The sequence below is a fragment of the Phyllobates terribilis genome, unplaced genomic scaffold (genome assembly GCF_046119375.1).
Source record: "Phyllobates terribilis strain yellow unplaced genomic scaffold, ASM4611937v1 Scaffold_12__6_contigs__length_324123572, whole genome shotgun sequence".
Classification (NCBI taxonomy): Eukaryota; Metazoa; Chordata; class Amphibia; order Anura; family Dendrobatidae; genus Phyllobates; species Phyllobates terribilis.
This window is the reverse complement of record NW_027362772.1, coordinates 193571379-193595027: the sequence shown is the minus strand read 5'-3', so window position 1 is coordinate 193595027 and position 23649 is coordinate 193571379. Positions and strand designations below refer to the sequence as shown.

The 23649-nt window shown below is 49.5% G+C and overlaps 1 protein-coding gene across 2 annotated transcripts in view; it reads left to right on the top strand.

Annotated features, from left to right (window-relative positions):
* The window catches only part of LIG1 (DNA ligase 1), a 313956-nt gene that overhangs the window by 101356 nt on the left and 188951 nt on the right, over positions 1 to 23649 (top strand). For both annotated transcript variants that reach the window (XM_073657816.1, XM_073657817.1), the window contains 3 exons: positions 7698 to 7781; positions 15292 to 15397; positions 18229 to 18336. In XM_073657816.1, the coding sequence (XP_073513917.1) occupies positions 7698 to 7781; positions 15292 to 15397; positions 18229 to 18336 (298 nt within the window). The remainder of the gene's footprint in view (positions 1 to 7697; positions 7782 to 15291; positions 15398 to 18228; positions 18337 to 23649) is intronic.

The window sequence follows — 23649 nt, the reverse complement described above, 5'->3', positions numbered from 1 at the left end:
ATTCCTGTGGTATAGGAAGCCAGCCGTCTTATAGAGCCATGAGTGTGTCCTGTGGTATAGGAAGCCAGCCGCCTTATAGAGCCCCGAGTGCGTCCTGAGGTATAGGAAGCCAGCCGCCTTATAGAGCCCCGAGTGCGTCCTGTAGTATAGAAAGCCAGCCGCCTTATAGAGCTCCGAGTGCGTCCTGTGGTATAGGAAGCCAGCCGTCTTATAGACCCCTGAGTGCGTCCTGTGGTATAGGAAGCCAGCCGTCTTATAGAGCCCTGAGTGCGTCCTGTGGTATAGGAAGCCAGCCGTCTTATAGACCCCTGAGTGCGTCCTGTGGCATAGGAAGCCAGCCGCCTTATAGAGCCCCGAGTGTGTCCTGTGGTATAGGAAACCAGCCGCCTTTTAGAGCCCCGAGTGTGTCCTGTGGTATAGGAAGCCAGCCGCCTTATAGAGCCCCGAGTGCGTCCTGTGGTATAGGAAGCCATCCGCCTTATAGAGCCCTGAGTGCGTCCTGTGGTATAGGAAGCCATCCGCCTTATAGAGCCCTGAGTGCGTCCTGTGGTATAGGAAGCCAGCCGCCTTATAGAGCCCTGAGTGATTCCTGTGGTATAGGAAGCCAGCCGTCTTATAGAGCCATGAGTGTGTCCTGTGGTATAGGAAGCCAGCCGCCTTATAGAGCCCCGAGTGCGTCCTGTGGTATAGGAAGCCAGCCGCCTTATAGAGCCCCGAGTGCGTCCTGTGGTATAGGAAGCCAGCCGCCTTATAGTGCCCCGAGTGCGTCCTGTGGTATAGGAAGCCAGCCGCCTTATAGAGCCCCGAGTGCATCCTGTGGTATAGGAAGCCAGCCGTCTTATAGAGCCCCGAGTGCGTCCTGTGGTATAGGAAGCCAGCCGTCTTATAGACCCCTGAGTGCGTCCTGTGGTATTGGAAGCCATCCGCCTTATAGAGCCCTGAGTGCGTCCTGTGGTATAGGAAGCCAGCCGCCTTAGAGAGCCCTGAGTGCGTCCTGTGGTATAGGAAGCCAGCCGCCTTATAGACCCCTGAGTGCGTCCTGTGGTATAGGAAGCCATCCTATAGAGCCCCGAGTGCGTCCTGTGGTATAGGAAGCCAGCCGCCTTAGAGAGCCCTGAGTGCGTCCTGTGGTATAGGAAGCCAGCCGCCTTATAGACCCCTGAGTGCGTCCTGTGGTATAGGAAGCCAGCCGCCTTATAGAGCCCTAAGTGCGTCCTGTGCTATAGAAAGACAGCCGCCTTATAGAGCCCTGAGTGCGTCCTGTGCTATAGAAAGACAGCTGCCTTATAGAGCCCTGAGTGCGTCCTGTGGTATAGGAAGCCATCCGCCTTATAGAGCCCTGAGTGCGTCCTGTGGTATAGGAAGCCATCCGCCTTATAGAGCCCTGAGTGCGTCCTGTGGTATAGGAAGCCATCCGCCTTATAGAGCCCTGAGTGCGTCCTGTGGTATAGGAAGCCAGCCGCCTTATAGAGCCCTGAGTGCGTCCTGTGGTATAGGAAGCCAGCCGCCTTATAGAGCCCTGAGTGCGTCCTGTGGTATAGGAAGCCAGCCGCCTTATAGAGCCCTGAGTGCGTCCTGTGGTATAGGAAGCCAGCCGCCTTATAGAGCCCTGAGTGCGTCCTGTTGTATAGGAAGCCAGCCGTCTTATAGAGCCCTGAGTGCGTCCTGTTGTATAGGAAGCCAGCCGTCTTATAGAGCCCTGAGTGCGTCCTGTGGTATAGGAAGCCAGCCGCATTATAGAGCCCTGAGTGCGTCCTGTGGTATAGGAAGCCAGCCGCCTTATAGAGCCCTGAGTGCGTCCTGTGGTATAGGAAGCCAGCCGCCTTATAGAGCCCTGAGTGATTCCTGTGGTATAGGAAGCCAGCCGTCTTATAGAGCCATGAGTGTGTCCTGTGGTATAGGAAGCCAGCCGCCTTATAGAGCCCCGAGTGCATCCTGTAGTATAGAAAGCCAGCCGCCTTATAGAGCTCCGAGTGCGTCCTGTGGTATAGGAAGCCAGCCGTCTTATAGACCCCTGAGTGCGTCCTGTGGTATAGGAAGCCAGCCGCCTTATAGAGCTCCGAGTGCGTCCTGTGGTATAGGAAGCCAGCCGTCTTATAGACCCCTGAGTGCGTCCTGTGGTATAGGAAGACAGCCGCCTTATAGAGCCCTGAGTGCGTCCTGTGCTATAGAAAGACAGCCGCCTTATAGAGCCCTGAGTGCATCCTGTGCTATAGAAAGACAGCCGCCTTATAGAGCCCTGAGTGCGTCCTGTGGTATAGGAAGCCATCCGCCTTATAGAGCCCTGAGTGCGTCCTGTGGTATAGGAAGCCATCCGCCTTATAGAGCCCTGAGTGCGTCCTGTGGTATAGGAAGCCATCCGCCTTATAGAGCCCTGAGTGCGTCCTGTGGTATAGGAAGCCATCCGCCTTATAGAGCCCTGAGTGCGTCCTGTGGTATAGGAAGCCAGCCGCCTTATAGAGCCCTGAGTGCGTCCTGTGGTATAGGAAGCCAGCCGCCTTATAGAGCCCTGAGTGCGTCCTGTGGTATAGGAAGCCAGCCGCCTTATAGAGCCCTGAGTGCGTCCTGTGGTATAGGAAGCCAGCCGTCTTATAGAGCCCTGAGTGCGTCCTGTGGTATAGGAAGCCAGCCGCCTTATAGACCCCTGAGTGCGTCCTGTGGTATAGGAAGCCAGCCGCCTTGTAGAGCCCTGAGTGTGTCCTGTGGTATAGGAAGCCAGCCGCATTATAGAGCCCTGAGTGCGTCCTGTGGTATAGGAAGCCAGCCGCCTTATAGAGCCCTGAGTGATTCCTGTGGTATAGGAAGCCAGCCGTCTTATAGAGCCATGAGTGTGTCCTGTGGTATAGGAAGCCAGCCGCCTTATAGAGCCCCGAGTGCGTCCTGAGGTATAGGAAGCCAGCCGCCTTATAGAGCCCCGAGTGCGTCCTGTAGTATAGAAAGCCAGCCGCCTTATAGAGCTCCGAGTGCGTCCTGTGGTATAGGAAGCCAGCCGTCTTATAGACCCCTGAGTGCGTCCTGTGGTATAGGAAGCCAGCCGTCTTATAGAGCCCTGAGTGCGTCCTGTGGTATAGGAAGCCAGCCGTCTTATAGACCCCTGAGTGCGTCCTGTGGCATAGGAAGCCAGCCGCCTTATAGAGCCCCGAGTGTGTCCTGTGGTATAGGAAACCAGCCGCCTTTTAGAGCCCCGAGTGTGTCCTGTGGTATAGGAAGCCAGCCGCCTTATAGAGCCCCGAGTGTGTCCTGTGGTATAGGAAGCCATCCGCCTTATAGAGCCCTGAGTGCGTCCTGTGGTATAGGAAGCCATCCGCCTTATAGAGCCCTGAGTGCGTCCTGTGGTATAGGAAGCCAGCCGCCTTATAGAGCCCTGAGTGATTCCTGTGGTATAGGAAGCCAGCCGTCTTATAGAGCCATGAGTGTGTCCTGTGGTATAGGAAGCCAGCCGCCTTATAGAGCCCCGAGTGCGTCCTGTGGTATAGGAAGCCAGCCGCCTTATAGAGCCCCGAGTGCGTCCTGTGGTATAGGAAGCCAGCCGCCTTATAGTGCCCCGAGTGCGTCCTGTGGTATAGGAAGCCAGCCGCCTTATAGAGCCCCGAGTGCATCCTGTGGTATAGGAAGCCAGCCGTCTTATAGAGCCCCGAGTGCGTCCTGTGGTATAGGAAGCCAGCCGTCTTATAGACCCCTGAGTGCGTCCTGTGGTATTGGAAGCCATCCGCCTTATAGAGCCCTGAGTGCGTCCTGTGGTATAGGAAGCCATCCTATAGAGCCCCGAGTGCGTCCTGTGGTATAGGAAGCCAGCCGCCTTAGAGAGCCCTGAGTGCGTCCTGTGGTATAGGAAGCCAGCCGCCTTATAGACCCCTGAGTGCGTCCTGTGGTATAGGAAGCCAGCCGCCTTATAGAGCCCTAAGTGCGTCCTGTGCTATAGAAAGACAGCCGCCTTATAGAGCCCTGAGTGCGTCCTGTGCTATAGAAAGACAGCTGCCTTATAGAGCCCTGAGTGCGTCCTGTGGTATAGGAAGCCATCCGCCTTATAGAGCCCTGAGTGCGTCCTGTGGTATAGGAAGCCATCCGCCTTATAGAGCCCTGAGTGCGTCCTGTGGTATAGGAAGCCATCCGCCTTATAGAGCCCTGAGTGCGTCCTGTGGTATAGGAAGCCAGCCGCCTTGTAGAGCCCCGAGTGTGTCCTGTGGTATAGGAAGCCAGCCGCCTTATAGAGCCCCGAGTGTGTCCTGTGGTATAGGAAGCCAGCCGCCTTATAGAGCCCCGAGTGCGTCCTGTGGTATAGAAAGCCATCCGCCTTATAGAGCCCTGAGTGCGTCCTGTGGTATAGGAAGCCATCCGCCTTATAGAGCCCTGAGTGCGTCCTGTGGTATAGGAAGCCATCCGCCTTATAGAGCCCTGAGTGCGTCCTGTGGTATAGGAAGCCAGCCGTCTTATAGAGCCATGAGTGTGTCCTGTGGTATAGGAAGCCAGCCGCCTTATAGAGCCCCGAGTTCGTCCTGTGGTATAGGAAGCCAGCCGCCTTATAGAGCCCCGAGTGCGTCCTGTGGTATAAGAAGCCAGCTGCCTTATAGAGCCCCGAGTGCGTCCTGTGGTATAGGAAGCCAGCCGCCTTATAGAGCCCTGAGTGCGTCCTGTGGTATAGGAAGCCAGCCGCCTTATAGAGCCCCGAGTGCGTCCTGTGGTATAGGAAGCCAGCCGCCTTATAGAGCCCCGAGTGCGTCCTGTGGTATAGGAAGCCAGCCGTCTTATAGACCCCTGAGTGCGTCCTGTGGTATAGGAAGCCAGCCGCCTTATAGAGCCCTGAGTGCGTCCTGTGGTATAGGAAGCCAGCCGCCTTATAGAGCCCTGAGTGCGTCCTGTGGTATAGGAAGCCAGCCGCCTTATAGAGCCCTGAGTGCGTCCTGTGGTATAGGAAGCCAGCCGCCTTATAGAGCCCCGAGTGCGTCCTGTGGTATAGGAAGCCAGCCGCCTTATAGAGCCCCGAGTGCGTCCTGTGGTATAGGAAGCCAGCCGCCTTATAGAGCCCTGAGTGCGTCCTGTGGTATAGGAAGCCAGCCGCCTTAGAGAGCCCTGAGTGCGTCCTGTGGTATAGGAAGCCAGCCGCCTTAGAGAGCCCTGAGTGCGTCCTGTGGTATAGGAAGCCAGCCGTCTTATAGAGCCCTGAGTGCGTCCTGTGGTATAGGAAGCCAGCCGCCTTATAGAGCCCTGAGTGCGTCCTGTGGTATAGGAAGCCAGCCGCCTTATAGAGCCCTGAGTGCGTCCTGTGGTATAGGAAGCCAGCCGCCTTAGAGAGCCCTGAGTGCGTCCTGTGGTATAGGAAGCCAGCCGTCTTATAGAGCCCTGAGTGCGTCCTGTGGTATAGGAAGCCAGCCGCCTTATAGAGCCCCGAGTGCGTCCTGTGGTATAGGAAGCCAGCCGCCTTAGAGAGCCCCGAGTGCGTCCTGTGGTATAGGAAGCCAGCCGCCTTATAGAGCCCCGAGTGCGTCCTGTGGTATAGGAAGCCAGCCGCCTTATAGACCCCTGAGTGCGTCCTGTGGTATAGGAAGCCAGCCGCCTTTTAGAGCCCTGAGTGCGTCCTGTGGTATAGGAAGCCATCCGCCTTATAGACCCCTGAGTGCGTCCTGTGGTATAGGAAGCCAGCCGCCTTATAGACCCCTGAGTGCGTCCTGTGGTATAGGAAGCCAGCCGCCTTATAGAGCTCTGAGTGCGTCCTGTGGTATAGGAAGCCAGCCGTTTTATAGAGCCCTGATTGTGCTGTAAATTAAACAGCCACGTTGCCGATAAGTCGCATGTCATTTTTGACTTGCATTAAAATCTATGATAAGTGTATTTCATGCTACTTGCAGACACTGACATGAAATCCAACACATTTGGAAACATTTGCGACTCTTGTCACAGGTGCAGCGTGACACCATATGAAATCATTACATTCAGCGTTGCATGACACATGTCGCTGTGTGCTCTAATACTGTGAAGTCTTCAAGTCCCATAAATTGTAAAAGAAACAAATCAAAGAGCAAAAAGTTACGCAAAAATGTTGTTTTGGTATTCACACCTGTATATCGACCGGAACTTAAAAAAAGTTATAGAAAATTATAATAATCCTAACCTATGAATGGTTATTAATACTGGAAATATATATATATGTATATTTTTTTTTGCCAAATGGCAAACTAAAACACAATTTTAATACACCACTATTAATTGCTAGCATATGTATGATACTTAACTGTTACTTGATAGTAACTGATAGGTCAAAAATCATTTAATGATATCCGGGACAGAAGAGTGACAATAAACTGTAACCACTGACGAGATGAAATGATTTTTAGTTGTATAATAATTTCTAGTGTGTGTACCTGCAGGCTGCCTCACTCGAAGAAAGCTGGTAATGTTAGAAAAGTCTAATGCCCTGTATATTAAAACCGTTGGACCTGCCCTACCCTCCTTTCCATTTCCCTCTGATATTTTTCACTGGATAAACCAGCTTCTTCAGGGGAACATGCAGTGAAATGGAGATCTCGGTCGTATGCGTGTTGAACTGAGTGAATTGAACTCACAATTGATCCATTTATCTTTTTTTAATCTTAGTGTTAAAAATTCAGACCTTCAGATAATAAAAGAAGGCTGTAAAATTAAGATCCTTCTCTTTTGTCAGTTTAATGCTGGGATAAATAATGTCTAGTTTGATACTGAGCGGAAACTCTGAAAAATCCCAAGAGTAACCTTGTGGCCACTTTATTGTGTATTTGTGTACACTGTAGAAATTGACAACAAATTGTGGTTTATTTTTTTTACCAACGCTTGTGAAAATGTAAAAATGTGGGGCTAAAGAAAACATTTTAGTAAATAGTCATTTTTCACTTTTTTTTCTTTCACTTTGCATTTATTCCTGTGAATCACATGAAGGGTTAACAAACTTCAGAAATGTAGTTGAATTCTTAGAGGGGTGCAGTTTTTTTTTAAAGTTAGACCTTTAGGCTTCTCACAGACAAAAGTGAAGCGATTCCTTAAAAAAAAATAAATAAAGTTTAGTAAATGTCCTTGAAAAAATGAGGAATTGCTGCTAAGTTTTTAACGTTTCTAACATTCTAACAAAAAAGACTTTTCAGTTGATTTCTTCACACCAAGTTGCTTGCCTATTGCATATTCAGTCTTCCCAGCCTGGTGCAGGGCTACAATTTTGTTTCTGGTGTCCTTTGACAGCTCTTTGATCTTCACCATAGTGGAGATTGGAGTGTGACTGTCTGAGGTTGCGGACAGGTGTCTTTTATACTGATAACAAGTTCAAACAGGTGCCAGTACTACAGGTAATGAGTGGAGGACAGAGGAGTCTCTTAAAGAAGAAGTTACAGGTCTGTGAGAGCCAGAAATCTTGCTGGTTTGTAATTGAGCAAATACTTATTTTCCATAAAATTTTAAAAAATTTCTTCCCAAATCAGACAATGTGATTTTTAGGATTTGTTTTCTCAGTTTGTCTCTCATAGTTGAGGCCTACCTATGATGTCAATTACAGGCCTCTCTCATCTTTTTAAGTGGGAGAGCTTGCACAATTGGTGGCTGAATAAATACTTTTTTTTCCCACTGTATGTGTTATTCTGTACTGTCTTTATTGTCTGTCTGTACAAGTCCTCTCTGCAATATTAAGTGCTGCGGAATATGTTGGCGCTTTAAAAATTTTCTTTTTCTTCTAACAGATCTAAAGTCTGTTATTAAGTCAGAGCAGAAAGAAGATGCTAAAAGTCTTGTCAGTAAATCTCCCGAGCAGGTACAAGAAAAAAGTAAGTAGACGAAATCTGAGTATAGCTCACAGGTGCAGTTACTGCAGTGTACATGATTATGCCACTTTCAGGGCATGCAAGAGGTTTCCTAAAGACAACCTTTCAGGTCCTCTCTGTGGGAGAAGAATAGTGTGGTGACACGCTGGTTTTAGTGGTCTGTTACTTGGAAATTAAAGGAGTATTCCGATCACCAAGATTCTATCCCAATATGTAGTAGGTGTAATAATTAGAATATTGGCAAATACCTCCAATGAGAAATGTAGTTTAGTTTTTCTGATTCACTGTGTCTCTTTCCACATGTGCAGGCATTGCAGGACCTAAGATATCCAAGGTTATGACCAATAGCAACTAGCTAACTATATCATTGGTCCTAACCATGGATACCTAAGGTTCTGCAATGCCTGCACATGAGGAAAAAGACATAGCGAATCAGAAAAACTATACTACATTTCTAAATGGAGGTACTTGCTAATATTCTTTTTACACCTACTACATATTGGGACAGGATTTGGAGATGTGAATTGGCTTTATAAACCTTACTTGTTAAACTGTGCAGAGCTTAAAAAGCTTCCCAGTAACACTTGTTACAAATAAAATGGGGTCCATGGTTATATTGGCTTTATAGCTATACATTGTAAACAACCAAATTTTCAAACATAATCGGACAGCTGGAACATCACAGCTACTCCCACAAGTGACATCACTGGTCTCTGCACGCTCTGTATTTTGGCGTGCTCTGTTGCTGGCTCGATACTGCTGATTTGAGCCGGCAGCAGAGAGTGCGCTGTCATTGTGCACATCACACAGTGCAGGGACTAGCCAAGCTCCTGAGACGAGCGTCACCTATGACTTGGTTTCAGGGAAGCTGCGGCAGCAGGCACTGGGATTCCCAAGCGGATAGCCATCAAAAAGGAAGTAGAAAAAAAGAGAAGTGTAGTTTGGGTACAATAGGGAATTTTTAATTCAAGTATATTAGAAAATAGTTTACATTATGGCATCAAATAGATGAAGGAGGAAAATTCATTTGGGTTTCAGACCACCCCTGTAAGACCCTGTGTTTGCTAAGATTTACCCAGAGATTCTGCACTATGGAGCGTCCTGTATGTTTTTCTTTCTCTATCGCTTCATTGGTGGGACACAGGACCATGGGTGTATGCTGCTGTCGTTAGGAGGTTGACACTATGCAAAAAAAGGAAAATGGCTCCTCCTCCACAGTATGCACCCGCCTACAGGCACCAAGCTCACCAGTTTAAGCTTAGTGTCTGTAGGAGGTAGACCTGGATCCTTCTGATCCAACTCTGTTGTGTTTTATTAATGTTTGTTTTTTCTCTTTCAGATACAGCTCTTCAGGCTAACAGGGCACATTGCGTCCCCTGTTAACTCACTAGCTACCGAGAGAGCAATGTGGCTACCCCCACATCGCCCACTCTCGGACCCGCTGGGCAGGACTTATTCCCTGTCACCTTAGGGTGTCTCAGGGTGATCTCGGTGGCCAGTCCTAGCCTGTTCCCCACCCCAGCCCCCGCCTTGGAGCTGCCTGGGAGGGAGACAGTGGTCCCTGCGGGTGACCTTCCCCCACTTGTCTGGGGTTGACACCGTCTCCTGCACTGTCCAGGACCGGACCGTGCGGGAAGGAGGATATGCCAGGATACCCTCCTATCCAGGAAGGCATCCTGAGACCATCCTCAGGAGGTGAAAGGAACGGACGATTACCGGACTCGCTATTGCCTTTCAGCTGCAGGTACCAGCCCCCCGGTCCCCCCCCCTCCAAACATGGCGCTTAACCGCTTCCCTGGACCACTTCCTCCTCCTTCTCCCTTACGCGCGGCATGTCTGCCACGCTTTTTTTCCGACGGGGGGGAGGGGGCGTGTCCTGTGGGTGCTCCCGCTCCGACGCCCATACGCCCCCTCCTATTTGACCAATCAGGACCGAGGGGCATAGTGACGCTTCCGTCACGCCCTCGTGACTTTCCGCTGACCTATCATCGGGGGGCCTCTCAAGCCCGCCCTCCTTCCCATCTGCCTATCAAAGCCTCGCTCGCTCCGTCATCAATGAGCGTCTTCTGCACCGACGCCATCGCTCTGCCGCACGCAGCTCCCTACTCCGTCGCCACCTACTGCGACCAGCTCCAACCTCGCCTTCGAAGCCTTCAGGGGGACACGGGACCGCTTCTCTGCAGGATCGGGTAGGCTCTGTCCTGACACAAGCCCCCCATCCCTCCCTGCTCACAGCGCTCCCCTCTGCAGTATCCCTGGTCAGGCACATATGCCCAAACCCAGGGAGCCCTCAGTCCATCCCTCTCACATTGTCACATTCTACGCCTGTGCTCTTTGCGGTACTAAGTGGCCCACGGGTCTCACTACGGCCTTCTGCTCGACCTGCAAACCTCCCGTCATGCTGGCACCCCAAGATCCCCCCGTCGCTCAGAACGTGGTAACCCCCTCCCCTCCGGAGTGGGCTGTTGCAATGTCACAGTCTGTCTCTGACCTCACCAAGGTTTCTCAATCTCTGGTGCAGGTCTTAGAACGCTTGCCAGAACGTTTGCCTATGTTATCCACGGGCACCAGCGCTCCGAACGTCCCCACAGACTATTCGCAGGCACCCCTGCCCCCTCCTCACAGGGGCAGACTGACTGCACGTTTTCAGAAACGGATTCACGCAACCTCATCCTCCAGCTCTCCAGACTTCAAGATGCTCCCTGCGTCTCTCACCTCCCCCCGGAGGTCGCCCCAGGATCTAACTCTGCTTCAGATTCAGACTCTGGTTCTGACTCTGACCAGCATTCCAAGGTCCAGGACATGATAGACAGCCTTATAACGGCTGTCAATCAGACTCTGCATGTTACAGAAGACGAGAGCTCAGTTTCCTTCAAAAAGATTAAGCGTCCCGCACACACTTTTTCTAACCATGCAGAATTTGACAGCGTTTTTCAAAAGCAGTGGGAGCATCCAGAAAAGCCCTTTACAGGAAAGAAACAGTTAAACGTCCTATACCCATTTAACAACAACCTTGTCAGCAAATGGATGGAGTCACCATCTGTGGATCCTCCCGTCTCTCGCTTTTCCGCCAAGACGGTACTGTCTCTTCCGGATGGTTCCTCCCTTAAGGATACCACGGATAGACAAGTTGAGGCCCTCTCTAAGTCAGCCTTTGAGGCTGCGGGCACCTCTCTTTGCCCTTCCTTCGCCTCAACTTGGGTATCAAAAGCGGTGTCTGCATGGGCCAAACAGCTCAGACAGGGCATCCTAGCAGAGGCCTCCCCGGACGATCTGGCCGACTTAGCTGATCAAATCGGCTACGCCGGGAAATATCTGCTTACGGCGTCCCTAGACTCTGCTGCATGCTCAGCGCGGGTTTCCAGTTATCTCGTTGCCTTACGTAGAATTCTTTGGCTTAAAGCCTGGAACGCCGACCCGGCTTCCAAAAGATCTCTAACTAATCTTCCTTTTCAAGGTTCCAGGCTGTTTGGCTCCAAGCTAGATCAGATCATCTCTGATGCTACGGGGGATAAGAGCACCTCCCTCCCCCAGCCCAGACCTAAACGCCCTTTTCCTAGGAGACGTCCCCTTCAGTTCCGGTCCTTTCGTCAGTTCGCTCAACCGAACCCCTCCTCTCAACAGGACCGTACTCCAGCACAGCGGGACAGTCGTAAACCCTCCTTTAGGCCTACGCCTAACTGGCGCCCAAGGAGTCGCTCCTCCAAGTCCTCTGGATCACGATCTCGATCCAACAGGTTTTCCTCAACATGACGGGTCACTCCCACCTGGGACTTCTCCCAGGGTGGGCAGCCGTCTCCTTCTATTCACAGATTCTTGGCTCCCGGCAATAGAGGATGCCTGTGTCAAAGAAATTGTGACTTCTGGCTACAAAATAGAGTTCGATTCCAGCCCACGATCATGTTTTCTCAGGTCCCGCCCCCCACAACCATCTCTGTTTCCCGGTTTCCTCCAAGCCATCACTTCTCTTCTACGCTCAGGAGTCATTGTCCCGGTTCCCGTTCAGGAAAGGTTTTCCGTTTTTTACTCAAATCTCTTCGTCGTCCCAAAAATGGACGGCTCACTACGTCCGATTCTGGACCTCAAACAGCTAAACCGACATGTACGCATCTGACAGTTCAGGATGGAGTCCCTCAGGTCGGTAATCGCCTCAATGGAGGCCGGGGAATATCTATGTTCAGTGGACATTCAGGATGCATACCTTCACATCCCAATCTGCGCGTCACATCAGAAGTTACAACGCTTTTCCTTCAAGAGCGCGCATTACCAGTTCACTGCCCTCCCCTTCGGTCTCGCCACAGCCCCGAGGGTTTTCACGAAGGTGATGGCGACAGTTATGGCCATTCTTCGAACAAGGGGAATTGTAATCATACCCTACCTCGACGACCTGTTAATCAAAGGCCCCACGTTCAGGGGCTGTCTCCACGGTCTCCAGATCACCTTGAACACTCTCTCCCGGTTAGGCTGGCTGATCAACACGGACAAATCCTCCCTGGTCCCATCCCAACGCTTAACTTTCCTAGGGATGCAGTTCGACACGACCCGTGCCCGGGTCCTCCTTCCAAGGGAAAAGATGAACTCCCTACGACAAGGAATCCACATCCTCTCCGACCCAGGTCCACACTCCCTTCGCCTATGCATGAGTGTCCTGGGAAAGATGGTAGCAGCCATGGAGGCAGTTCCTTTTGCCCAGTTCCATACCCGGTCCCTTCAGCTAGCCCTTCTCTCAGCTTGGGACAAGAATCCGTCATCTCTAGATCGACGCATCAAGTTGCCTCGTCAAGTAAGACGGTCGCTAACCTGGTGTTCCCGCCCTTCTTCCTTCAGACCCGGGAGATCATTCCTTCCGCTTCGCTGGCAGGTGGTCACGACCGATGCCAGTCTCATCGCTTGGGGGGGCAGTCTTTCTACAACACACGGTCCAAGGCCGGTGGAGCCCCCACGAAGTCTCTCTCCCCATTAACATTCTGGAGATAAGGGCGATTTACCTGGCGTTGCGTCACTGGCAGAAGATCCTGGCAGGGTTCCCAGTCCGTGTACAATCGGACAATGCCACGGCTGTGGCATACAGAAACCATCAGGGAGGAACGCGCAGCAAGCCCGTCTGAAAAGAGGTGGCAAGAGTGCTACTTTGGGCCGAGAAGATGGTCCCGGCAATCTCAGCAGTCCACATTCCAGGGGTCGACAACTGGGCGGCCGACTTTCTCAGTCGGCAGGGCCTCGCCTCAGGAGAATGGTCTCTCCATCCTGAGGTGTTTCACCAAATCTGCTTACAGTGGGGCACGCCAGACCTCGACCTCATGGCGTCCCGGTTAAACCACAAGGTTCCGGCCTTTGTAGCTCGGTCCCGCGATCCGCTAGCAATCACCCAGGACGCGCTAGTCGTATCATGGTCACAGTTCCAACTGCCCTATCTCTTTCCACCTCTACCTCTGATCGCTCGAGTCATCAAGAAGGTCAAGACAGAGGGAGTACCAGTTCCTCTAGTGGCCCCAGATTGGCCCAGACGAGTCTGGTACGCAGATCTGGTAAATCTGCTTGTCGACTCCCCCTGGAGACTACCAGACCGTCCGGACCTCCTCTCTCAGGGTCCTATTCTTCATCAGAGTTCTCGTTCTCTGAATTTAATGGTATGGCCGTTGAGGCCGCGGTGTTGAAGACGGCGGGCTTTACTGACAATGTCATTCAGACCCTAATTAACGCCAGAAAACTCGCTACCTCACGCATATACCACAGAACTTGGAGAGCCTTTTTTCGTCACTGCGAACAGGATCAGCTAACTCCTATGTCCTTTTCTTTGCCAGTCATTTTGGCCTTTCTTCAGTCCGGCTTAGAGGCGGGACTATATCTCAGCACTCTCAAGGGCCAAGTTTCGGCCTTGTCCATTCTATTCCAACGTAACTTAGCTAGCCGTCCTCAGGTCAGGACCTTTCTACAAGGGGTGGCCCACCTGGCGCCCCCCTATCGCCCTCCAGTGGAACCATGGCACCTTAATATGGTCCTAAGCGTCCTACAACATCCTCCGTTTGAACCCATTCAGGATATGCCAGCCTCTCTTCTTTCCTGGAAGGTGGCTTTTCTGGTGGCTGTTACCTCTATTAGAAGGGTTTGCTGAACTTGCAGCCCTCTCTTGTCGGTCGCCTTTTCTGGTATTCCATCAAGACAAAGTAGTGCTCAGGCCTGTGCCTTCTTTTTTGCCAAATGTGGTATCCGCTTTTCACATTAATGAGGACATCGTTTTGCCTTCCTTTTGCCCTGCTCCAGTGCACCCACGGGAGAAGTCCCTGCACAAACTGGACCTGGTCAGAGCTCTACGTGTGTACCTTTCCAGAACGGCCTCCCTTCGGCGCTTGGATGCCCTTTTTGTCATCCCTGATGGGCATCGCAAGGGTCTCCCTGCTTCCAAGTCAACCATCGCCTGTTGGATACGTTCGACCATCTTGGAGGCACATCGCATCTCGGGCAAACTTCCCCCTCCCGGAGTAAAGGCTCACTCCACCAGGGCGGTGGGGGCCTCTTGGGCGGTCCGCCATCAGGCTTCGGCCTCTCAAATCTGCAAGGCCGCAACGTGATCTTCTCTTCACACCTTTTCAAGGTTTTACAAGGTCCACACTTATTCTTCGGCTGACGCCAGTCTTGGATGGAAGGTCCTGCAGGCGGCAGTTGTCGAAGTCTGACCTAGTCTGTGACTATCTTCTGTTCTCCCACCCAAGGGACTGCTTTGGGACGTCCCATGGTTCTGTGTCCCCCAATGAAGCGATAGAGAGAGAGGCATTTTTGGTATTCACCGTAAAATCTCTTTCTTGGAGCCTTCATTGGGGGACACAGCACCCTCCCTGTGTTTGGACATATGTCCTGTTGGCCCTGTTGGGCACCTCATTTAGTTTTTCACGGTTGTGCCCCGTTGGGCATTACATAGTTGGTTATTTTGTGCTTCTCCTACTGCTCTAGCCACTAACTGGTGAGCTTGGTGCCTGTAGGCGGGTGCATACTGCGGAGGAGGAGCCATTTTCATTTTTTTGCATAGTTTCAACCTCCTAGAGACAGCAGCATACACCCATGGTCCTGTGTCACCCAATGAAGGCTCCAAGAAAGAGATTTTACAGTGAGTACCAAAAATCCCTCTCTTCCTCCTCCTCTTCTCTAGATATTGCAGTTGGGGCCCTGACTGGTTGCCCTCAAATTTGTCTCCATGAAGTGGAGTATAACCCCCACCAGGAGACCAGGGTAGATTATGGAGAGCCTTATCTGTGTGCAGTGATAAGGGCCTTTCACACATGGAAATCACTGCCCAAATCATCCTCCCCTTACCACTCCATATTCTGTGATGTGGAGTGATTGCACATACAGAAAATGCAAATATAAATCTTATTGACATGTCACTTTCCTGTATGTTCTCTTTGGTAAATCAACCATTGTGTGGGTTTCTCACAGTTTTTCTTATTTATTCAGTAATAGCACCACATTTGCAGTATGTAACTGCTATAAATTTCATTCTTTATTCTTAAAACAGCTCTAAGCAGTACGTCTGTAAAGTCTGATCAAGATGTAGATAAGTCTGAAAAATGTACTGCAGAAAAGTTTCCTGCTCCAACAAAGGGGCCGAAAACCACTGGCAGGTAAGAACCAAGTAGTCATTAAGTAATGTGTGTGTATATGGCAGAAGTTTTGAGATTTGGTGCCGCCTATAAAGCAGAGGCAGAACAGCTCGCTGAGTGCTTCTTAGTTTCTGCTCGGCCCTTTGCTGAGAGCGGAGTTGGTGCTGCCGCCTTGTTTCCTGTGAGGCTATGTGCCCACGATGCAGAAATTCTGCAGATTTTTTCCGCATGGGGATTTTACATGCGTTTTTCCTGCCAGGTAGAAGCGTTTGTCAAGCCTTTTTGCATGCATTTTCGCATGCGGGTTATCAAGCGCTTTTCCAAGCGATTTTTAGCATCACTTGGAAAAGTGCTTGACAACTTGGTCACACTATAAAAATCCATGCAACTAAAAATGGTTAAATAAAAAACATTATACTCGCCCTCTGTTGGCTGCTGTCTTCTCTCCGGTGCGTTCTGGCTCCCCGGCGGCTCGCGATGGTGTAAAAGGACCTTCCATGACGTCATTTAGTCATGTGACAGGTCACGCGACCGCCGACGTCAGCGGTTGCGTGACCTGTCACATGACTAAATGACGTCATGAAAGGTCCTTTTACACCATCACGAGCCGCCGGGGAGCCTAGACGCACCGTACAGGAGTCCGGGGGCCATCAGAAGGTGAGCATGATGTTTATTTTTTATTTTTATTTTTTTATTTTTTTACAGGTACTATGGTACTCGGGTCTGGAAGAGAGTCTCCTCTTCTCCAGACCTGGGTACCATCCGCACATTGAATCGCTTAATATCCGCATATGTAGTCATGTGGATATTATGCGATTCAATGTAAGTCAATGGCGGTAATTAAGCCACGTTTCCGCAAAAATAATGGATATGCCGTGGATTTTTCCGCTATGATAATCCGTAGCGGAAATTTCCACAACATATGCACAGCACATACTTATTATCATTGGGGACCATGGGGCACGTATTACCAAGCGTTTTTTTAAGCTTTTTCGCTGCGGAAATTCTGTGTCAAAAATGCTTGAAAAATGCATAGTGGGCACGCAGCCTGGCAGTGGCTGTGGGGTATTTGTACCTGGTGAGTGATTTATGCTGCATGTTAGGTTGTGTAGATGCCTTTTACACTGTATACAAGGTGTGTGTGACTTAATGACTGTTGAATTAACCCAGTGATGGGAGTAAATCTTAAATGGTTATTCCCTTGTTCTTATATGGGTAATATTATAAAGTGCATCTATTGACAAGCAACTTTGTTCTTGAGAACATAAAGGATTTTTACTACCAAATAAATTACACAGTGGCTTTTTTTTTACTTATGGCTTGTTGCCCAGGTTTGCTGCCATCCCTGAAGTCTTGTAGTTGTGGCCAAGCAAGCACAGTGCTTACGAGATCTTTCCCATAACGCTGCTAGCCCGGATCGCCGGAGTGCACTATTAGCTCCCCATCCCAGCCAGGCTTCAGTACCCCTGCACTCCTCCGATGTAGCAGAGGCAAAGCTGCCCTATATAGCAACATCTGGATCACACAGTTCAGACCATCGGCAAATCAATGCAATTTGTTATTGTCGTCATCATGACGGCCTATAGAATAATGATAACTTATCAGTCATACCTAGTGGTGAAAGGGGTTTTAAGAAAATAATAAAATACAGACTTGCTGTTTTTATTTTCATTTTGCCATTCAAAGAGTTAATAAAAAGTTGCTATAAAATAATCCCGTACATCTCTGCTGACAAGAATATGGCGACTCAAAAACAAAGGATTCTGCCTTCAGCCTATCATGAGTAACAATGTATGTTACAATGTATATGCTGTCACTTATTTATGTGTGGGTGGGTGTGTTTAGTTAATGTGGATGGATGGATAATGTGGATATATAGGGTGGTCCAAAAGTAGGTGGACAGAAAGTGTAATAAGGTTATGAAGGGGGAGATTTATCAAACATGGTGTCAAGTGAAACTGGCTCAGTTGCCCCTTAGTAACCAGTAAATCAGATTCCGCTTTTCATTCCTCACAGACTTTTTGGAAAATGAAAGGTGGAATCAATGTTGGTGTCAATGTTTGGGGTGGTATTTCAAGTTTTGGTGTTTTAGGACCAATATTTTTTGATGGAACAGTCACAGGAGATAAGCATCTCGAAATTCTAATGAATCAAGTTGTTCCCCAGTTCCAGCAACAGCCTAATTCACATGACCTTTATTTCCAACTAGATGGGGCCCCTCCACATTATTCAAGAGTAGTCCGCGAGTATCTTGATGAAACATTTCCTAATAAATGGATTGGCCGAAGAGGCCCACTTGATTGGCCGGCACGTTCACCAGACTTGACCCCAATGGATTTTTTCTTTTGGGGAGTACTCCAGGACAAAGTCTATAGTCGAAAACCAAAAAGTGTCAGTGATTTGAGAAATTACATAAGAGATGCATTTCAAGAAATTAATACCCAAAGAGATCCAAAAAAGTTTGTCGAAGCGTAAGAGGCGACTTCAAAGCTGTGAAAATTGTAATGGAAAACAGTTGGAGCACCTGCGCTGATAAAATGCTAGGGCTTTTGTATTATTGTTCAGAATAAAATGTAATTGTCAATGTTATGCTTGTGTTAGTACATATAATTTTATATATAAATCAAAATAAATGTTATTATTTTCTGGCCACCTACTTTTGGACCACCCTGTATATATTCTAATTGAGTATAAGCTGTATGCTCAAAGCAAGAATATCTGTAACGTCAAAAACTCACCAACAGCTAATCGTCAGCCTTAAAGACTGACTATAATGTGCTGAACATAGATCTTTACTGATTATTTGACCTATACTGTGACTTTCTTATTTAATATGAACCATTCAATTTTAGCTTCTTTGGTACCTCGAAGCAAGATGTTTCACAGAAAGAGACTGACTATTATCCATCCAAAAGTGGTTACCATCCCATAAAGGATGCCTGCTGGAATATTGGCCAAATGTAAGTGTTTCCATTTAGTGTTCAGATTATACTGTGTTCATAATTGAATTTTTTATTTAAAATTTATGATCAAGACATGAAATTTACATCTAGGATAATTCCCCTCCCCCCGTAACTGATATGTACAAAGAGACCAACTTGTATAACTCATTGTATGGGAGAGAGAACTCCTGTTATGGCATCTAATAATATTTGACAAGTTTATACACTTATCTGTATTAAAAATAGTTTGTTTTTATATAGCGTCAACATATTCCTCAGCATTTAACAATTAGGCTGGGACCTGTACAGGGGGCAGCACGTTGGCTCAGTGTTTAGCACTGCAGACTTGCAGCGCTGAGGTCCTGGATTCTAATCACATCAAGGACATCATCTGCCAGGAGTTTGTATGTTCTCCCCGTGTTTGCATGGGTTTCCTCCCACACTCCAAAGACATACTGATAGAGAATGTAGATTGTGAGCGATGCTAATGTATGTAAAGCGCTGCAGAATATGTTGGCGCTATATAAAAATAAATATTATTTAATAGATTACAGAGTAACACATAGTTCAACAGTTACAGGAGGGGTCAGGGCCTTGCTTGCAAGCTACAATCTATAAGGAAATGGGGAAGGGGCACAATAGGTAGGACTTGCTTGTTATGTATGGTCCAGCCATCATTATAATAAAAGGGGTTATGAAGTAAAGCTGCATGATTCGGTCATCAGCCAGGATCTAAGTACAGTTACCAAGTGCTATTGGGTGCATGGAGGGTGTGGAGACATGAATAGGAGGGAGCAGATTATGAGGAAAAATTTTAGGAAGAACCAGGGAAGAGTTAGATTAGTGAAGTGAGGTTATCTGTCTGTAAAAAGAGATTTTTTTTTTTTTTTTTAAAGCTTGCTTAAAAATGTATGAGCTAAGTATGAGCCGGCTTTCGCATGACCTGTCACATGACTAAATGACGTCATGGCTGGTCCTTTCACACCACCGCGAGCCGTACAACAGACCGTACGCAGCGGAGAAAAGACCGCGGGCCATCAGAAGGTAAGTATCTTTATTTTTTACCGTTTTTATTCTTTTTTTTAAATTATTAACTTGATCACACTATATAAATCCATGCCGGTCACATGGATTTATATAGTGTGACCAAGTTGTCAAGCACTTTTCCAAGTGATGCTAAAATCGCTTGGAAAAGCGCTTGATAACCCGCATGCAGAAATGCATGCAAAAACGCTTGACAAACGCTTCTACCTGGCAGGAAAAACGCATGTAAAATCTCCATGCATTTTTCCTGCCTGGGAAATGCGGAAAAAATCTGCAGCATTTCTGCATCGTGGGCACTTAGCCTTAGAACAGTTGTGGAGTGGAAAGCACGGGTGGGATGATGGAAATGAGGGAGGACATGTAGAGTGGTTCAGATCTGTGGAGCACTTTGTGAGTGTGTGAGAGAGAAGTTTATATTGTGCTCTGAAATGTTTAGGCAACCAGTGCAATGACTGGCACAGGGTGAAAGCATTAGTGTAGGAACTGTTCAAAAACATGAACCTAGCTGTAACATTCAGGATGGATTGCAGATCCTTATGTGAATGTATACATTTCATTAAAGTGCACCTATCAGCAGGATTGTGCTCAGTAAACTACATACACTTGTCAGGTGGGCAACATTACACAGATTAAAATGATACCTTGGTTGATGAAATCCATCCAGTATTTCTTGTGTAATCTTTACTTTCAGTTTGGAGATAATGATGTGCTCGTGCTCTGTGGCAGCCTGTGGGGGGGGGGGGGGGCTCTTTATCTGGTGCTCGGCTTACATATTCATCTCTATGCTCTTATGACGGCTCATTGTGCCCTCACTGACCTACCTCCTGTGTTACCTAGCCCCGCACTACTAGATGCATTATGTAAAACAGGAGGCAGATCAGTGAAAGCATAGTGAGCTGTAGAAAGTAGAAACACTGGAAAAACAACTGAGCGCAAAATAGGGCTTTAACTGATTAAAATAAATGCAAAATAAAAGCGATTTTACGCTCACCTTAATAAGTTGCAACCTGCAACTATAATGAAAGCATATACCAGCTGCTGCACAACCGTGGATCAATAGACCAAACCTGGATGCAATAAGGAGTTCAAACGGTTTTTCACTGCGCTGCTGGTCATCCATGTGGAAAAGGCGTCTCAAAACAAAAGATTCCAATAAGAATTTTTTTTTTGTTACAAATTAAAAATCTACGCGTTTTGAAGTCTCTCCAACTTCTTAATCCGGATGGGGTATAACAAATCTGGACATTCATCAATATTTTTATGCTCTTCAGGCAGAGCAAAAAAAAAAGAATTATAAAAAATAAAAATGATTATTAATGATAGACTGGTGCAGAGGGGAGAGCAGGGCTGTGGAGTTGGAGCCCATTTTGGTGGAGTCGGTATAAAATGAATCGACGCCGACTCCTAAAATATATAATAAATTGGGTACAGTAGTTCAGTGCAGTTTGTGGGGAATATTTTTTCATAAGAATTTGGGAAAGTTATGAAATGTCCTATAAATGTCTGTCCTGTTCCTGATATAAGGGTCTAGACTTTTAGCGGAGATTAATCGATGCTACAATAAATTTATCACTTAAACATGAGCCATGTATGAGGGAGTTGGTGTTATGGAAATTGAGGAGTCGGAGGTTTGGCTTACCGACTCCACAGCCCTGGGGGAGAGAACCCTGCCCTTGCAGGCTTGCAGTCTACCGGATAATGGAGAAGGAGACAGTAGGTTTAAGGTGTTGCGGCTGCTCCTAGGAGTTTAGGATTAAAGGGGTTGTGCCACCATAAAGAATACATTCTACTAAGCAGAAACTATGGAAATAAATGGTTTTGTAATTTACAGTTCTTAAAAGTGATGCTCCATTCAAAAAAATAACAAGCTTTCGTCTGCTGAAGTATGCCCCCTGGCATTATTCCATTCTGTCCTCCCAGTGGCCGTGCACGCGCAGTTCCTGTCATCAGAACAGTCCCCCCACCTCAGTACCGTCTGTCTAACCCACAGGATTTTTTTAATTTTATTCTTTATTTTTATTTACACCAGGACACAACGGAAGCAGAATACTACTCTCATCATTGTTCCTTGCTAGCGCTGATTGCAGCACAAGCAGGGGACAATGATGAGGGCAGCATTCAGCACCCGGTGCTTGGGAACAGCGCTAACTGTACCGCTGATTCCCAAGCGCCAGTACGTGTGATACTGATGCGTCACACGGTTGCCACATGTGTGCCACATGTATCACACATTCGGACGCGGATATCTCCGGTACTGTTTTTTCCGGCACCAGAAATATCCGGACGTGTGAAGTGGGCCTCATGGGTAGCGTTTGGCTTCAGGGGTGAGGTTTGCAGAGCAAGAGGAATACAGCTATTAAATTTATATAATTACCATATATACTCTAGTATAAGCGGAGTTTTTCAGCACATTTTTTGTGCTGAAAAAGCCCCCCTCGGCTTATACTCGGGTATGTACTCGAGTATATAGAGATTCTGTTTGTGGGTAGTGGGGGGGTTTGCAGTGGCGGAGGAGTGGGGCACACTCAGTAGCCATCTGCTGCAGCTACCACGTGTGTCCGCTGCTAAAGGGAAATGAATATTCCCTCTTATCCACTCCCATGGGCGTGGAGAAGAATGAATATTCATTCTCTTCAGTAGCGGGAACAGAGGAGCGCTGAGCCGCAGCTCCTGCTGACAGTCTGTACCCATTACTAAAGAGAATGCATATTCACTCTTCTCCATTCCCATAGTCCTGGCGTGAAGAGGAGTGAATATGCCTGCAGCTCAAATCAGCGTCTGAGAGCTCATGGCAGTTATACCATGCGCTGCTCAGATGCTGGCATGAGCTGCTGCAGCAGAACAGGATGCAGCGCTGGAGCAGAGGTAAGGAAGGTGAGTATAAGTGTTTTATTTTTTTGTGTGTGCAGTGATGGGGCCATACATACAAGGATTGGGGGATGAGGGATGCCATGCATACCAGGATTGGGGGATGAGGGGTGCCATGCATACCAGGATTGGGGGATGAGGGGTGCCATGCATACCAGGATTGGGGGATGAGGGGTGCCATGCATACCAGGATTGGGGGATGAGGGGTGCCATGCATACCAGGATTGGGGATGAGGGGTGCCATACATACCAGGATTGGGGATGAGGGGTGCCATACATACCAGGATTGGGGATGAGGGGTGCCATACATACCAGGATTGGGGATGAGGGGTGCCATACATACCAGGATTGGGGATGAGGGGGGGGGGGCACGCATACCAGGATTGGGGATGGGGCACGCATACCAGGATTGGGGATGAGAGGGGGGGGGGTCACGCATACCAGGATTGGGGATGAGAGGGGGGCCACGCATACCAGGATTGGGGATGAGAGGGGGGAGGGGCACGCATACCAGGATTGGGGATTGGGGATTGGGGGGGGCACGCATACCAGGTTTGGGGGATGAGGGGGGGGGGGGCCCACCCACGCACGCCAGGATTGGGGGATGAGGGGGGGCCACGCACGCCAGCCAGGATTGGGGGATGAGGGGGGGGGATGAGGGGGGGGGGGATGAGGGGGGGGGGGGCCCACGCACGCACGCACGCACGCATGCCAGGATTGGGTCTGAGGGTGCCACGCACGCCAGGATTGGGGATGAGGGGGGCGCCACGCATACCAGGCTTGGGGATGAGGGGGGAGGGGGCACGCATACCAGGTTTGGGGATTGGGGGGGGCACGCATACCAGGATTGGGGGATGAGGGGGGGCCACGCACGCCAGGATTGGGGGATGAGGGGGGGAGGGGGGCACGCACGCACGCCAGGATTGGGTCTGAGGGTGCCACGCACGCCAGGATTGGGGATGAGGGGGGCTCCACGCATACCAGGCTTGGGGATGAGGGGGGGCGCCACGCATACCAGGCTTGGGGATGAGGGGGGCGCCACGCATACCAGGCTTGGGGATGAGGGGGCGCCACGCATACCAGGTTTGGGGATGAGGGGGGAGGGGGCACGCATACCAGGTTTGGGGATTGGGGGGGGCACGCATACCAGGATTGGGGGATGAGGGGGGGCCACGCACGCACGCACGCCAGGATTGGGGGATGAGGGGGGGCCACGCACGCACGCCAGGATTGGGGGATGAGGGGGGGGGCCCACGCACGCCAGGATTGGGTCTGAGGGTGCCACGCACGCCAGGATTGGGTCTGAGGGTGCCACGCACGCCAGGATTGGGTCTGAGGGTGCCCACGCACGCCAGGATTGGGTCTGAGGGTGCCACGCACGCCAGGATTGGGTCTGAGGGTGCCACGCACGCCAGGATT